This window comes from Mesitornis unicolor, unplaced genomic scaffold (genome assembly GCF_000695765.1).
Source record: "Mesitornis unicolor isolate BGI_N332 unplaced genomic scaffold, ASM69576v1 scaffold28187, whole genome shotgun sequence".
NCBI lineage: Eukaryota > Metazoa > Chordata > Aves > Mesitornithiformes > Mesitornithidae > Mesitornis > Mesitornis unicolor.
The window spans coordinates 54,762-72,341 of record NW_010194778.1 but is presented as its reverse complement, the minus strand read 5'-3'; the positions used below and the strand labels follow the sequence as shown (position 1 = coordinate 72,341).

Genomic DNA, 17,580 nt, shown 5'->3' with positions numbered 1-17,580 from the left:
CAGTTAAAATAAAATAGAGCAACATTTAGTCTCCCAAGTTAACTGGGAGATTGTTCTGCAGAATAGAACAGACAAGAGTCCAAACAAGGTGAGTGTGTGCTCCTATAGGCATGGAAAAATAGGACATAGAGAAATGTTAAAAAAATCCACAAGGAAAAAGGAGGAATGTTCAGAACATGACTTGAGCAACTGAGCAAATAAAAAAGACCCAACCTTTCAGAGTCATTCTGTAAATCTTGGTAGGGAATGGTCTTTTTATTGTTTTAAAAAGATCATAGCTGAAAAGGTGATAGAGTAGTGCCATAACATTGAGGGACTTTCCCCAGAAGTGTTCAGCAGCTGCTCAATTGTGTAACTGGAATATGCAAGCACTATTGGAAAATGAAGTCAGGTATCAAAAAAGAGAATAAAATAAAGTGGAAGAACTCCTGAATCCTTCACTTGAGAGACTTCCAGAGATGAAGAGCTGCAGGATATACTTTTAGCATTCACACCACAGGGAGTGGTGCCAGGGTAGTAAGAGAAAGAGGGAGCAGACACAAAAGCTATGCGGAGAGAGTTGGAGCTGGTTCTGGGAAAATTGATTCTGAATGACCAAGAGGTATGAAGTGAAGTGTTTCATTCTGTTTCATATAGTAGTGTAAAAACTTCAAGAAGTTTTTTAACTTTTAAGAAGAATGTACCAGTACCGATGACATGGAATTTCACATAGAATTACCCCTTATTATTCACAAGCCCCTAATCTTATACTTACTCTTTTTTCTCCTCAATTTAATAAATATCCTTATTCAGGAATACATTTTATTTTCATAAGAGGAAAAAACCAACAACAAACAACAAAACATAAAGCCCTTAATTTAAACTTTTAATAGACATTAAAGGATTTTGTTAAAATGTAAATGTCCCATTAGAAGGAATGTCTTAATAATTAAAAGACACTAAGAATGAAAACACACCAATATCATACTCATCTGGAAATGGTATGAATGGGCATGCAAAGTTCCCTTAGCCCTTGACCCCTCAGGCACAGGATCTTACAGGGAAATCCCAGCAAAAAAATCAAGAGTCTCTGTCCTTAGTGGGAACAGGACATTATCCCTGTGACACAAATGCCTTTCACTCCTCTCTGGCTCTGATCAGAAAAGTCCTTGTTCCTCAGCTGGCCTGTTCTTGTCTTAATTTGGAGCTACTACAATATGATACAAAAAAATCTCCATTAGAGGAAAAAAAAATCTTTCCTCCTTTGTTATTATTTGTGAAGACTCAGAGTATGAATGAGGTTTGGAAAAAAGGAGATGCAGGGCTGGACCTTGGCTTTTATAGCCAGAAAATCCTCATATCTCTTGGAAAAGGAGAGACCTAAATTCAGTGAAATAGCAATTATCCATCAAAGAGATGTCCTGGACTTACTAAGCTGTCAGAAGGCTTGTCACTGCCACATGCAAGTCTTCAGAAGTTACATCTGAGGAGGGAAGATGTTGTTAGAAATCTTTCCCTGTATGACATGCTGTCTTTATTTCTTGCTAAAACAACCCCTAATTAGTTCTTCTTTTTCTTCTTCCTCTTTTTTTTCTTTTTTTTTCTTTTTTTCTTTTTTTCTTTTTTTTTTTCATATATATATATGCAGCACCAGGGAAAAATTGGAGTTAAATTTAATGTTGGAACTGATGACATCTCTATTGAAGAGATCAACGCAATCATTAATGATGGAAAATACCATGTAGTACGTTTCACAAGAAGTGGTGGCAATGCCACATTACAGGTGGACAACTGGCCAGTTATCGAACGTTACCCAGCAGGTAAGGGCTTACACAAACGCTTGTGAGTAAGAGGGTGGGGAGATGCATGGAGTTTGGCTCATTTTGCTTCTCTTCTAATACGATGTCAGCTCCTTTGCAGTGTTTTAGTAGCTAATTAAGTAGTTAAATAGTCCTGAGCAATGTGCAATTTATGATTATGGCATTTCCTAAGTGAGTTTAAAAGCACAAATTCAAATTATTACTGGAAGTGGAAAAATACAGCTATCAAGGCATGAAATAGTGGTATTGTTTATTGTTTTCATTTGTTTTTATCAGATTATTATTTTAGGGGAAAAAAATAAGGCTTTGACAAAAGCTACACAATAAAGTGACTCCCAGATCAATCTCCTTGTGATGGGGTAAAACATTTACTGAGGAAAAGGTTGTCTGTGTTCTTTTATTTACAAGTTGTTATTAAAGCAGTCTGAAACTTATGAATTTAGCAGAAGTGTTCCAACAGACATAAAATAAAAGGTGTATCAGCTACCAGTTGTACTACTAACGATCCAAATTAAAATGCCTTAACTTAAAATGCAAACTATAGGCTATTACGCAAGTGATGCTGGTTACTTGAATGGGACTGCTCGTGTGAATACAGAGTTGCCTTGGTTGGGCCCATATTTAATTTTATGCAAACACCATACACTGAAGATTACTGTGTTACTAATTCTATTCATTTTTAAAGGCAACAGGTTTTTCAGATACGCAATCCCTTTCTTATTGAATAGGACTACTGAGCTGTTAATGGTAACTTCCAAATTGCATGTTATCTGTTAACAATTGCTCTGTGTGTTTATATTATTAAACAAAAGGCAGCAAATCTGGAGATAAAAGCAAAAGGTATTCTGGTTTTCATATTTGCTATTAGATAAATTATAGTTCTGGTTTATCTGTTTAAAAGTAGAAAATTGTTAATTTTGAGGGTGGCGTGGGACGGGAGGGTATGTTTCGCTAATAAGGAATGCATAAGCCATTCCCTGTACTAATTATTAGTGCTTAGGGTTTGGTTTTTTAGTTGGTGTTTGAATTGTAGTTCATCTGTTCACCTGACTTCTTAAAAAATAAAAATAATTTTTTAAAATTCTATAGCTGAAGTATCATCCAGATAATTTATTGGAAATAATTTGGAATTTAAAGTAAGAACGAAAGTGAGCATGATAAATGAAACTATGTGTAGCGGGAGTTCTCAAAAAAACTGTGCGCTAATGCATTATGAATCAGTGACAGTTCTGGTGGTCAGAAACAATGGCTTTAAGTTAGACACATCTCTGAGAGGTGATAAACTCTTGGGGGAAATGGGGGATTCTGAATTAAATACATCCTGTGATCTTTCAGATATTCCTGTTTCCCCCTAACCCTTCTGTTTTTAACTTTTGTATTGTCTGGTAAATAGTAGCTGAAATAATATGGTGGAAGCTCGGGAAGAATGCAACTTAGTTTGTGTTCAAGACCAGTGTAGCAGAAAGGAAAAAAAGTAGATTTGGTTGCAGGATTTTTATTTCTTTTTTTTTTTTTTTTTACCTAAAATGACAAGCATGAAAGTATTTCTTTTATTTTTATTCTCAGTTTTGTTTCTTCATGAAAATACGAAGTGGCTACAACAAGGATGAACTACAGTTGAGTTTTGAAGATAGTGGCACACAGAATTTGTTTATACTGAACATAGATAAATTTAGAAAATAGAGTGATTTCCTTGGGATGAGACTTAAGTATGCTGGATTTCGTTTTTTTTTTAAATAGTATTTTTAAAAAATCAGTTGGTTGTCTAAAGCGTACCAACTGTTCAATTCTCCTTTCTTTACAAGGAAAGATTATACTCTGAATTACACTTCTGGTTGGATTGTCTGAATACAAGACATTCCTTGTTTGTGTTCGTTATCTTAAGATACTGGGTGAAGATTTTCTGAGAGTTGTTTCTGTCAGAGGCTCAGGATTTTCCAGTTTCATTGCCTATGTAATCTTCATATCATCCCATCTAACTGCTGTAGATAATGGCACCCAAAGCCCAGTAGCAGTTGGTGTTGCATCACTTGCTAGGAGGATGCCTGTGGGTATCCCTGTCGATACTCAAAGCTAGCATATTCTGAAAAAGAGCTGTGGCCCTGATTACCACAAGTCTATGTGGGATTTGTAGGAAGTCTGAACTCAGGCCTGGGTCTCGGAGACTGCCCAGAGTTCAGTGCTCTCACAAAGGGTTTTCTACCTGGTGTCACACAGATGATTCTCTAATATTGCTTTATAAGAAGTCAGAGAGGTAGACACTTTGCAAAAAGTATCATGTGGCAATGGTCCATAAAGGCTTCCATGGTTGCTTTGTGTGTTTTATCCTAGAGATGAATAAAATGCAGAAATTATCCAGGAGGATGATTAGCATCTAGCATATTTCTCTTGTGCATGATTCTCCGACCCACTAGACTAGAGTGTGTATTTTCTCAGGAATTTTGTCTGGCTAATGCAACTTCAGTTTGTGTCTGAGTAGACAAGAAATGAGAGAGCTGTAAAAGGAAAATGAGTTTTAGTCCTAGACAAATGTGAAGACATCGGTGTTCTGAAATGGCTGGATGATTTTCAGAAACAGAGGTTTAGATTTAGATATGTACATTCTTCCAGTCTTCCATCAAAGTCTTTTATTTTTTTACTCCAAAGTTTCTCTCTTGCCATTTGCCTGAGTGCTATGCTAGGGCTATGAGGATGCACACTTCAATTTCTGCCCTTTATTAAATATTCTTCCTGTTTTCCCACTTTCTCATTGTGTCAGTGGTTGATGGGTAGCTCTATGATTGAGAATGTCATATTGTAGTTTTTTGATAGCTGACTAAGATGCCCAGATCTGTAGTGGATTTGTATATTCCATCTTTCTTGACTGAATTCAATCTTATGCCTCTTTACTTAATGATTACCATCCCTCTGCACCTTCCCAAAGAACTTTAATATTTCGTCTTGGCCTCTTTTTCAGATAGTGATTTCCCCTTAACTTATTGGGATGCAGCCTAATTTATGATCATATTAAACAGGAATGGGAAAACCGTGGACTGTGCAGTCAGGAGTTCCTAATCAATAGACTAACTCCCTTTTCCACGCTGATCCTTTCTACTCCTTATGGCTTATCTTGTCTGCTTCACAACTTAGTTTTAATTGCCACTCCCTGTCTACTGTTGTTTCGATGGGACTGCACCATAGTAGCAGCTCTAGCTACTATGAACAGGCTGCTCTCATAACTTCAGTTAGGTAATAATTCTACACTGAAATGTGACATTCAAGACCCGCCTGGACACATTCCTGTGTGACCTAGTCTAGGTGATCCTGCTCTGGCAGGGAGTTTGGACTAGGTGATCTTTCAAGGATCCTTCCAACTCCTAATATTCTGTGATTCTCTGAACCTGTGATTCTGCAGGTTTGCTAAGAATGTTTTTATGGTAGGAAACCAAAGGACTTGTTAAATTGGATCAAACTGAACTAACAATTATAGCCAAAGAAAAAACCAAAATAATAGGCAATTTGTTTTAGTAATATCAAAATATTAATTTCAATATTTTCTAAATAAATTGTTCTGACTTTTCATGTCAAGATTGCCTAATGCTTATAGGGGATTTAGATAATCTGAGAACAAAAGATTTCATTTAATTTGAAACAACCTTTTCCTCCTTACCTGAAAGAAAATCTGTTTCAAGTCAAATGGGAGAAAAAAAAAATCGTTCTCACAGCAGTACTCATAACCATATCTATTTAACAAGAAAAACAATTTTCTCAATTTTCCAATTTTCTTTCCTTAGTAGTGAAGAGTGGGCATTTTACAAGTCTGGGAAAGTATATTGGAACACGCTAGGTGACTTTCTAAAGCCACAATAATCACCATTTAATGTGAAGGATTTAAAAAAACACTTTTCTGTGAATAATTCTACACTTTCTGCAAAGGACGTTTGCACAATGCTGATCCTTTTTACCAGTGGGAACCTACTCTTCAGAACTTCTATCATAGAACAGACTGATGCAGAATTTTCTGGATATAAGATGATCTGCTAGCTATTGGCCAATTGCTCTATGGTTTCAAAGCTGTTCAGACTGCTGGGAATACTGAGCAGAACCCAGGACCCTGTAGCAGTCTCGAAGATACAGCCTAGTGTAGGCAAATATCTATGACAAAGCCTTCCTGGCCACCCCTGGATCTCTGGTCAGCCTTAGAAATGCTTAACATAGTTGCAGCTGTTCTTATGTACCCAGTGAGTCAGCAGATGCTGTTAGGGATGTGTCTGACAGACCTAGATCTGACAACATGAGCGTCTTGCACATATTCTTCACACAAGAAAGATTATCCAAAACACTGCCAGACTACTGGAACAGATATATCTCTGTGATTGGGGAGCATAAATTACGAACGAGCATGTGCACCAAAGAAGAACCTGTGTGAGAGTCCATGTATGTTGGCAGAAGATCAAACTGCAGGTTAGCACTATGGTTAATGTCAAGTACTTCTGCAATAGAGCAATTGGCAGCTAAGCTCTTAGGACTCTGGTATAATACTGAATAATTCTGTTCTGGGTTTTGGTTTTGGTTTTGTTTTTTTGGTTTTTTTTTTGGCTTTATCACATAAGGTTAAACATCTGAGAGCATACATGTTGTCTTAGGGACTTTCTCTGGATGTGTGAGCTAAAGGTTGGTATTGCAGAACATTCAAGGGCTAGAGTAAGGGGGCATCTAATTTAAATGCTTCCTTTGGTCACTGCATTCTGAAAAACAGACAAAGCATCTGACTTCAAGATAAATGCTAAGAGTCAGCTATCACCATGTATCCTATTTAGGATAAGTGCTATCCATTTGTCTTGGGTTTTTGTGTTCAGATTGACCATAAAATTAACAGGACACTTTTGTGTCAATACATTAGTTTCTCTGGAATGGATTAGTATTTCCCAAGCAATCTATATAGATGTCTAACATGCATACCATCGACTGAGAAATACATTACAAATTCAGGCCCCTCTACAGCCATTTCTGAAGATAATCAAAGGTCTGTTTCTCAGGCATAACTGTAGTGGCCAGGAGAGATCTCAAACGCTTTCACAAATGTATCTTTGAATATTCTAATAAAATATACAGATAGCGTGTTACAGTCGCATTCATACAAAATTGTAATGGTAAAGGTGAGGTAGAAACCTAAAAGTAAATGATCACTTAATATTTACATTGCATTTGCCTTAGGGTGATTTTTCGAACCTCCCTGGCCACTGCTGTTAGGACATGAGACTTTCAGGGTGTTTTCCATGCTGAAATAGTATAAGCCTTCTGACTCCTATTTATTTATTTATTTGTCCAGCATCACATAGTCTTCACCTTTTCTCTCGCTTCTTTGGATAACAGAATACATCTTGGTTCTCTCTCATATACTTTCCTTTGCTATAGTCAGAGTTTTGACACTCTTACAGTCAGATCTGCCACATTGATAAGTAAATCCTGATAGTAAACACAGAGGATATGAAGAACGCCATTTTCTGATGAGCTGCAAAGCTCATAAGGTTGGAGCAGTTTCTCATTACCTGGTGGGGGCAATGCTCCCAAAGACAAAATGAAGACTACCTTTCTGCTGAGAAGGGAAATGTAATGGAAAAGACTAAAGTTTTGTTCACAGCAATTAAGCTTCTGTGAAACAGATACTGCCCAATGTCTCCTGTTTTGTATGTCATTTTCCTGCTGTGAGGGGCCAGTGAAAAAAGAACATCTCATAATACTTTATTCCCCTTGGAGATAACAGTGTGTGGAAAAAACAGGAGGACTTCTCAGGAACTCTCCATCTGGGAATATGTAGAAGATTATTTATACAGTGCAAGCGAACACTTTATGTATAAATTTATGCCATATGTATAAATTTAGGCTACAGATATGTGTCTAAAATATTTAGTCCATGGAATTAATAAGAGGAGAAAGGTAAAAATACCAGCCAAGTCAGTAGTTCCTTGGTTACTGAGTAATGTCTCATCCTCTCAGATTTGGAAAGCAAAACTTGTCAATGTTCTTTATGGCCTTTCATGTGTCCATGGAGTGACACCTCTCTGGGATTCTGTTTATTCTGAGGTCTCCATCTGGAAATTTCTGCTGTTAACTATTATAGTTAAACCTCCTATGGTATGACAGGAAGTAATGGGGCATAAGTATGAATGAGTTAACATACTTTTTCTTTTGTTTGGTTTTTTTAATTTTTTTTTTTAATTTTTTTTATTTGCACAAAGTCTTTGATGATGTTCCATATGTGAAAATATTCAGGAAGAAATTATGTAACCCTTGTGGGAAAAGCAGAGTGCTTTCATGAATTAGACCCTGGCTTAGGGAGAACAGAGGCACAGATTCTCACCTAATGAAAGTCAATGGAGTACATCCATTGATTTTTCAATTAAGGTATTGATCATTTAAAGCTTAAGTTATATTTATTAACATTGATTTTTTTTTTCAATAAGAACCAGAAATAAGTAATAAACCCTGTATACTCAATGTACTGGAGAAGATTTCAAGATAATTGACAAATATTGGTGAATGGAGAATTAAAAAAAATATATGCTTGCATTGGCAGGCAATGAAAAAATGAAAAACATTTTAAAAAAACGACAAACCTATTTTAAAACATAAGTATTTGAAACCCACTAATTTTTACATTTCCAAAATTTAAAAATGAAAAATTTAGAGATTTGTGCAATTTATTTCCATTCTTCTAGAGTGAGAGATTTTGTAAAATTTTCATTATCTTAAACAGATTTTTAATCTTATAGTGATGAAAGCATTTTTCATTCTTGTCCCAGAGTTAAATATCAACTTAGTCTGTTGGGTAGGCATTGTAACAGCAAAAGAAAAGTTGATATATGAAAGATAATGCACAGAGGTAAGATAATTTGTATTTTTATAGAAAATATTTTGAATTAATTTTACTGGCTCAAGATAAAGGTTTAATGCTGTAGACAGTTTATAGATTATTTTCATCAGCAGACAAAAACCAAGGAAGATCTGAGAACAGTTAGAATACTAAAGAATTTATTAATGGAAATGTATTTAATCAATGGCCCACTTCACCTTTAAAGGATCAGTGGGTTTGGTTTGGGTTTGGTTTTTTTTCCCATTCCCATTTCTTTTTTCCCCATGTGTATTTAAAAGTTATGTTAGTGGCAGAAGGGCTTAAGAAATGAGAAAGAAATACGTACTGAGTCAAGTCTGCCTCTTTGCATAAATTGCTTCTCTTAGAGGGTAACTTAGGAGAAAACTCCTGCACTTAGAAATTTTCTTTCCGTTTCCAATCCAAACACTTTCCAGTTCATCCCACTATGTTCTTATATGTCTTTTCACAAAGTAGTTTTCTCATTTCTCTGCTTATCATGATAGCCTTTCTTTTGATGCTTATTCAATTTTTCAAAAGCACCTGTGCCTGGAAATGGACAATAATGAGAGAACACTAGGGTCTCATGTAAAGACATCTGAATACATTAATCACAGAATGCTTTGTGTTGGAAGGAATCTTTAGAGGTCGTCTAGTCCAACCCCCTGCAGTGACCAGGGACATCTTTGACAAGATCAAGTTGCTCAGAGCCCCGTTTAACCAGATCTTGGATATTTCCAGAGATTGGGCCTCTAACACCTCTCTGCACAACCTGTTCCAATGTTGAATGTCATCTTTACATTCTAAAATCTTATTTTCCCATTTCATACCTTAGTGCTGGATGACTCAATATCATTCTGCAGCTGACTAGTATACCCACTGAACATTCCTCATGGATTCTCTTGTAATATCCAAGTTTACAGCAAACAATGATGTGACTGATCTTATAGCTTAAGTGTATGACTTTGCAGTATGAGCTTCTGTTAACTCAGTTCCTCATGACAGATTTCTGTGGCCTCTTCAGAGTTACCAATATTTCTAATTTTGTGTCATCTGCAGATTTTAGTGTGTGGTCAACATTTTATATTGAGACCACTGAAGAAAACACCAGAGAAGATTGATCCTGGAACTCATCATGGTCACTTTTTTAGGAGTTCCACCCTGGTAGTTTTCCTGTGGGAAAACACTGATTTTCCTTACATACCTGCAGTGGCCTTAATGCTAGCTCCTATGGCATAGTCTTAACACAGTTTTGGAATTCACCATGATATTCATCTTGTTAACACAGGACTCAGGATTTAGTTTATTACACTTGTTTGACTTAAGTTCACATAGATCTTCCAGCCATTCAACTAGATGGCATCGGCTCTCCAAAACACTTGGAGAGCCTTCATAGGTCAAACTGACCTATTGTCTCTTGAGGATTTTTAGTTTTCAAATAAAGGTGATATAGTGGGCCAGAATAAGGTATAGTTGGCACATTGGCAGGTCTAAATGCCACCAGTAATGACTGTTTATCATCTGTGTGAATAATTCACCAAGAAGTTGAAGCTGACACCTTAATGAAGTGGAAGTATTAATGAGAAGGAAATTCCAATACACTAGCTAGTTCCTGGAAGGGACTTGCATCCAGGGAAGATGGACACCTTGAGTGTGGCCTAAAACAAGCATCCCTTGCATTCAAAAGCCAATCAATAGATACAGAAGCAGGGTATCAGGCTGTGGTCTTTCGGTGAGAGAGAGAAGAGGAGATGAAAAATTCCTTGTTCAATGCTATCCCTTATTGTCTTTTTTATTCAGCTCCTTACTGCACAATTTTTATACTCTGTTTCACAGTTAATCAATGATTTGCTACATGGCATCATATAAAATGCTTTACTGACATCCAGATAAATTAGATATACTTCATTTCCTTCATCTAGAAAATCAGTTAACTTATCAAATACAGCTATCAGATTAGTACAACATGATTTAGTAAAGTTTTGCATTTTATCTCATTTTCCAATCGCTTCCATGTCTTTAATTATTTCCTTTGGAATTTGTTCTAAATTGTGTACTGCTAAGGTCAGACTAAATAGTTTGACTGGATAACTTTTTTTCCTTTCTCCTGTGTTCTGGTACAAGAAGTAGCATGCCCTGGTGGACAGCTGTATTTAAAAATTCCTGTCTTGTTATTTTTAAGCTCAGGAATAGAGGCCTCACATTCTGACCGCACGAGTTCATTAAGAATCACAGAATCACAGAATCTCAGGAGTTGGAAGGGACCTCGAAAGATCATCCAGTCCAACCCCCCTGCCAGAGCAGGATCACCTAAACTAGGTCACACAGGAACGCGTCCAAGTTGGTTTTGAATGTCTCCAGAGAAGGAGACTCCACAACCTCACTGGGCAGCCTGTTCCATTGTTCTGTAACCCTTACAGTAAAAAAGTTTTTCCTCATGTTCACATGGAACCTCCTATGTTCCAGCTTGCACCCATTGCCCCTTGTCCTGTCATGAGACATCAGAGAGAAGAGCCTGGCTCCTTCCTCCTGACACTCGCCCTTTACAAATTTATAAGCATGAATGAGGTCTCCCCTCAGTCTCCTCTTCTCCAAGCTAAAGAGACCCAGCTCATACAGTTGTCCTCAGCCCATTGATTCAGCCTATCCAGGTCCCACTGCAGAGCCTTCCTACCCTCAGGCAGATCTACACTCCCTCCCAACTTATTGTCATCTGCAAACTTGCTGAGGGAGCACTCAATCCCCTCATCCAGATCATTGATAAAGATGTTAAACAGGACTGGCCTCAAAACAGAGCCCTGGGGAACACTGCTTGTGACTGGTCGCCAACTGGATTTAGCTCCATTCACCACAACCGTCTGTGCTTGGCCATCCAACCAGTTTTTAACCCAGCAAAGCGTATTTCCATCCAAGAACGTGTATGTTGCTTTCTTCTGAACTGTGCAAATCTACATTTTACAGACACACATTTCTGGTAGTCAATCCAATCTGCTCCCTTGGATCATCATCAGCTTTACTACAAAGTGACTCCACTTCTTTCCATGAGCTTTTTTTGCTTATAATGCTGAAGAACTTCTGGCTTTTAAATTTATTTTACTTTCTTTGAAAGGCCCCTTTGAGCTAGAGTTTTGGCAAATTTACTTGTATATTTTTTTCTGGTTGTAATTCTGAAAGTTGCTACTTTCTTTGCTGAGCAAATCTGGATTTTTAACCTCCTATAATATAGTGTATTTATTTAGCCTAGTAGGTCTCCCCTCATATATTTTTAACCTTGCAGGTACAAGTCCAAATATATATATATATTATTATTTTTTATTTTTTTTAATATACCATAAATTTTCAAATTTCCATCCTGGCTGAGTCCAGCCCCTTAGACTAATTACACAATCTGGTTTCCTTCACTTTATCAAATTTTCTTCTTTTGAAATTAAGAATCTGATTTACAGTTTTATTTTTAGTTTTCCTTGTATTAATTTGAGTCAACTCATGACTACTCAATCAAAAAATATTTCCTACAATTAACTTTTCTATGTTGTTTTTATTATTTATTCAAAGTGAAGCTAAGATAGCATTGTTTTTTGTTTGTTTCAACTAGACAAAATGTTCAGTGAGTATTAGAGGAAGCTGATAGCTACTTGTATTTATACAGTTATCATGGAATCATATCATACAATGGTTTGGGTTGGAAGGGACCTTAAAGACCATCTAGTTCCAAACCCCTTGCTATGGGCAGGAACATCTCCCACTAGACCAGGTTGCTCAAAGCCCTGTCCAACCTGGCCTTGAACACTTCCTGGGATGGGGCATCCACAGCTTCTCTGGACAACCTGTGCCAGTGTCTCACCACCCTCACAGTAAAAAATATCTTAGTATCTAATCTATGTCCACTCTTTTTCAGTTTGAAACTATTAGCTCTTGTCCTATCACTATACTTCCTGATAAAGAGTCCTTTCTCATCTTTCCTGTATGTTCCCTCTCAGTACTGGAAGGCTATAAGACTATAAGGTCTCCCTGGAGCCTTCTTTTCCCTAGGCTAAATAACCCCAACTCTCTTAGCCTGACCTCATAGGGGAGGTGCTCCAGCCCCCTGATCCATCTTCACGGCCCTCTTGTGGACTTACTGCACTAGGTCCATGTCTTCCTTATACTGAGGGCCACAGAACTGGACACAGTACTCCGGATGGGGTCTCACGAGAGCAAAGAAGAGGGGGAGAATCATCTCCCTCAACCTCCTGGCCACGCTTCTCTTGATGTAGCCCAGGATATGGTTGGCTTTCTGGGCTGCAAGTACACGTTGCTGGGTCATGTTCTCATGATGCTTCTCATCAACCAACACTCCCAAGTCCTTCTCTTTGGGACTGCTCTCAATCCATTCTCCATCCACCCTGCAGTTTTGCTTGGGATTGCCCTGACCCATCTGCAGAACCTTGCACTTGGCCTTGTTGAACTTCATGAGGTTGGCACAGGGCCACCTCTCAAGCATGTCAAAGTCTCTGTAGATGGCATCCCTTCCCTCCAGCATCTTGGTCATACCAACCAGCTTGATGTCATTAGCAAACTTGCTGAGAGTGGACTCAGTCACACTGTCCATGTCGCCAACAAAGATATTAAAAAGTGCTGGTCCCCATACTGACCCATGAGGAATGCCATTCGTCACTGGTGTTCACTTGATGTTGTTGAACTTGATGGTGTTGAACTTGATGTTGTGTTCAGTTGTAATATGAATAAAAGAAGGCATTACAGCAGTGTGTAGACTAATGGCATAGAGAATTAAAATTAAGACAAGAAAATCTGTGAAACTCACTTCATCAAGTTCTCTAGAGTATAGTAAGATGCAGGAAACTAATTTAGCAGGAATCAAAGTAGATTAAAAATTAATCTTAGTTACTGAGCCACAAACCAGCAGTTAAGTGATGGATGTAACTAGGTCAGCATGCTACCTTACCTTTGCCAACATGTAATTGCACAACTGATTTCCTGCATCTCTTTATGATTCATACAGTTCTAACTACTCTCTGGCTATGAATAAATATAGTTTTTCAGCATGTATCTATGTCTAAATTGCAGTATAATTTTATTTTTCATGTGCAAGATTAATGCTAACAAAAATGGTGATTTATTTTCACATTCTCTTTGAGTGAAACTCTGTTACAGTTTATCCAAATTCACTGAAATATTTTCTTAAAAAAACAGCACTGCTGCCCTTTGAGAGATTATGAATTACCCTGCACTCCTCCTAAATAAAGAGCCTAGGTGATATCCAAACAAGACACTACAGTAAGTCTCTTTTCAGAAAGTGGTTTCAGTAAAGTTTCTCAAATCAGCTTTTTAATTTGACATCTTATCAGGTTTTTCTGTCAGATAATGCTATATAATAATGCTATTCTAAGTCTGCAGACAGATTTTCTTTTTTTCCTTTATTTTTCATCTTGGATATCCTGGTGAAATACAAAGGCTCATCTCTTTTTAGGCTTGATAGATCCTGTAATTAAATTCACATCTTGATAAAATGTGTGGCACAGTTGTCATTCCTTGATCACAGAAGGTATAACACCTTTCAGTTAAATACAGCAAGATGGCACAATGCATCTAGTTTAGAAGGAGAAAGGAAATGTTAAATGAGCAGTGATTCAGAAAAAAGGTGTTCTAAAATACTGAAAGAAACAGATATCTGTTCTTTTTTGTGTCTTGTGGCTAAGGATGGTGTCTCTAACTGCTTACCATAATGAGGCACAGGGTGATATGGAAATGGAATTTCTGAAGAAGACCACAATCTGTGGAGACTCAAGCTAGAGGAAGAAAGTGGGAGTGAAAACAGATCTTGAAATGAGAGATGGAAAATCTGTCACAGCTGATCCCATTCACCTCTTCAGGAAGGCCATTACCTCTTCAGTAAAAGCCAGATCACAAAAGATGAAACATTGCTCATATGTAGGGATTCTTTTGCACACTTTTATTTGGTTTGACATATATTTCCCATGTAACCTGCAGTATCACAACTTCTAAAATGTAGTAGAGTAAGTTCAAAATGGAGGATTAATGTGTTTGTTGTTGGTTAAAAAAAAAAGTGATTCAATCAAATTCTTTACCAAGGCATTTTAGGTATTCAGTAGCTTCCTTAACAACACAGTGCTGATAAATGTGGTAGAATCAATGTCTTAAAACATATTCGTTGTCATTCTTTTCCTTCACAGTGGCAGGACCACATTGTCAATGCAAAGGTGTGAACACCAGATTCCTCTGATTATCTTTCCTTTCAGCTAGCCCTCTAATAGGTTCATAGCTGTCTCATTCAGGATTACACAAAACTTTGTAATGTGTCACTCACTAAGCCAAACCAGTATCCACTGAGTTCAGTAAAGTTACTTTTGTGTAGCCCTTACGTGACTAAGCATTGGTGTGGTTGTGATGATGCTCCTCACTTTAAATGACTTAATTGCAGGGCATACACATACGTTTCCTTTAAGACTGGTATTAGCGCTCCCAGTGGCTGATAGAGCATGCAAGAGAAGAGTATGAGAGTGAACTTCTGCCATGTGTTTCTTCTGCGATGCAGTTTGTTTCCATTAGCTTCTGGGGCAACACTGAAGTAATCCTGAAATGGGATCCTTTCTCAGGATAGAACAAATCAATGCAATGTTGAGACTTCCAACCAGACAATCTATCATATGAAAAACAAAATTAATTTCTCTGCAGTGCTATTGTGTTTTAGGTGCTCTCAGAAGAGGAGGGTTTTTTTGTTTGTTTGTTTGTTTGTTTTTTATTTGGGGCACACTGGTGCATGTGTCCCCAGATATATTTTACTAGTGTTGAAAGATGTGACAGCAGAATAGTACTTTATGTCTTCAGGATAAGAACTTCCATTAAACTAACTAATTCAGAAGCAGTCACTGTAAGTCATATTGCAGCAGGGAAAACTGTAACCTGCTCTGTCCTAGATACATTTTCAAGAGACTAAGCCACATTAACCAGGTATCCAGGAGGACACAAATCATAGCTGTCTTGAGCGTATGAGCATGTATATATTTCAGGCTCTCTTTCTCTCTTTGTACCATGTGAACAGGAAAGAAGATGTACACCCATCCCTTTATCCTGCGGTGTGGTTAACTTTCTGCAGTATTAAGCGCTGTTGGTTACAAAAAGAAAACATCTTGAAACTGCAGCATCCACACTTTCAACTTTTTCTTTAATACTTTGGATTTGTGATTAATGGCAACTTGGCTGTAACCAATTCTACAGGACTGTTATATTAACTATAACATGCATTTAAAAGCAAGTTCAGAGTGTTCCAGGAGTGTTCAAAGAGTTAACTTGACCCTAGTAAGGTGTAGCTAAACCAGAGGGTCTTTTTTTTGCAGTCTAACCTACCTGTCAGGAAAAAAAACAGAAAAGCTTGTATTATTTACATAACCGAGGACCCTTGTGAGCTTCATAAGAGTCAGGTTCTTTAGTACACATAATTTCAAATAAATTTGAAGCAGAAATTGCCTGTTGCTGTATCAGGAGCACAAAGCATTGAGAATGATACTCTGATTTCAACCCCTTACAAGCAGAAGTTAGCTGAATTAAAGGCAGTGAAATTATGCTTTTACAAATTGGCTTAATTGAGATGTGAATTGTTTATTTTCCTCAATGGACTATTTCTAAGGAGTTAAATGGCCTTTCTGGAGCAGCACTGAGTTTACTGGACATTAAAAAACTGAATGGAACACAATATTGTCAGGGTTACGTATATATAAGACAATTTTGATTTGTCCTGTTTTACAGATCTGATGGGTGTTATTAAGACTTCTGGTTTAAAATTTGAATATTACAGTTGCACAATAGGGAGAGAATCATAAATATGCCCTTTTCAGAAGAACAAATGGCACCAAATGTTTTAACTGTAGCTGGGTATAGGGCTAAGTCTTGCTCTCATTTTCAGAGTACAACAATTGTCTCTCAGCATTTTTCAACCAAAGAATTCTTGAGCATCTCACTTTAGGGTCCTAGTCTTGTAGTTTTCCCTCATGCAAATTCATGTGTGTTTTTGTCTGAACTAAAATAGAAACTCAGACTGTAGACAGTGCTATGGTTGCACTGTTGATTCAAAAAAACTGTGGTAGTATAAGGTACATGTGAAGGATTTGGACAGAGATGTTTTGGGCTCAGCTTCAGGGTTCTTCCTCCCCTTTCTAACTTCTGTGGCACATCTAGGTATCTTGTGTGTATAAATCATCCTTTATGAGCCAGATTACCATCCATAAATGTGCAGCACTGTAGTGTTCAGTGTTGCAGTATCTTTGGGGAGCCTGCATATCACAGTCACACATCTCATTGTCAGTCCCAAAGCTGATGGATGCTCTTCATAAAAGTGATGAACAATGAATATAGTTAATTTTTCATTAGTCACCTTGAGCTAATAAACTCAATATTGCATACAACAAATAGTTATCATTGAGGAGTAGTCATTGACTGGAAACATGTCCTGTGGGGCTCGAAATTATCTAACAATTTAATAAATGGCTTACAAAGACCAAAAAAAAGTGGTAAATAATAGTGAGGACAGGGTAAAAGTGGTATGTGAACATGATTGCTTGGGAAGCCAGGAGAATTTAAGAAAGTTAGGCTGCAGCAGTGTTAAGTGCCAAGATATGGGTCTAAGTGAAGAGTGAAGGTTACAGCAACATAGACAATGTCCTGGAAATGTATAATTCTGAGAAAGCACTTGTGAGGTTTCATCTTCCAGGTTGCTCCATATGAAACATCATGTAGTGCTGTGACACAGGAGTTTATGGAAATTGGTTTGTGGGCACAAAATGCTAAAACTTAAGAATGGGGGAGGACTTTACCACCCTTTACAGCACTTTGAAGCCAGCTCTGAAATGGGTATCAGAGGCTGTACCAGGGGCCTGTGGTTCTGTGGGAAAAAACTGGAGGATGTGTAAC

At 37.5% G+C, this 17,580-nt stretch overlaps 1 protein-coding gene across 1 annotated transcript in view; it reads left to right on the top strand.

Annotated features, from left to right (window-relative positions):
• Positions 1-547: 547 nt before the first annotated feature.
• LOC104543335 (neurexin-1-beta) overlaps positions 548-17,580 on the top strand; it is a gene marked incomplete at its 3' end in the record, with an annotated part of 30,297 nt that continues 13,264 nt past the window's right edge. The window contains exons 1-2 of the mRNA XM_010187919.1: positions 548-601; positions 1,628-1,799. Coding sequence (XP_010186221.1) covers positions 548-601; positions 1,628-1,799 — 226 coding nt within the window. The remainder of the gene's footprint in view (positions 602-1,627; positions 1,800-17,580) is intronic.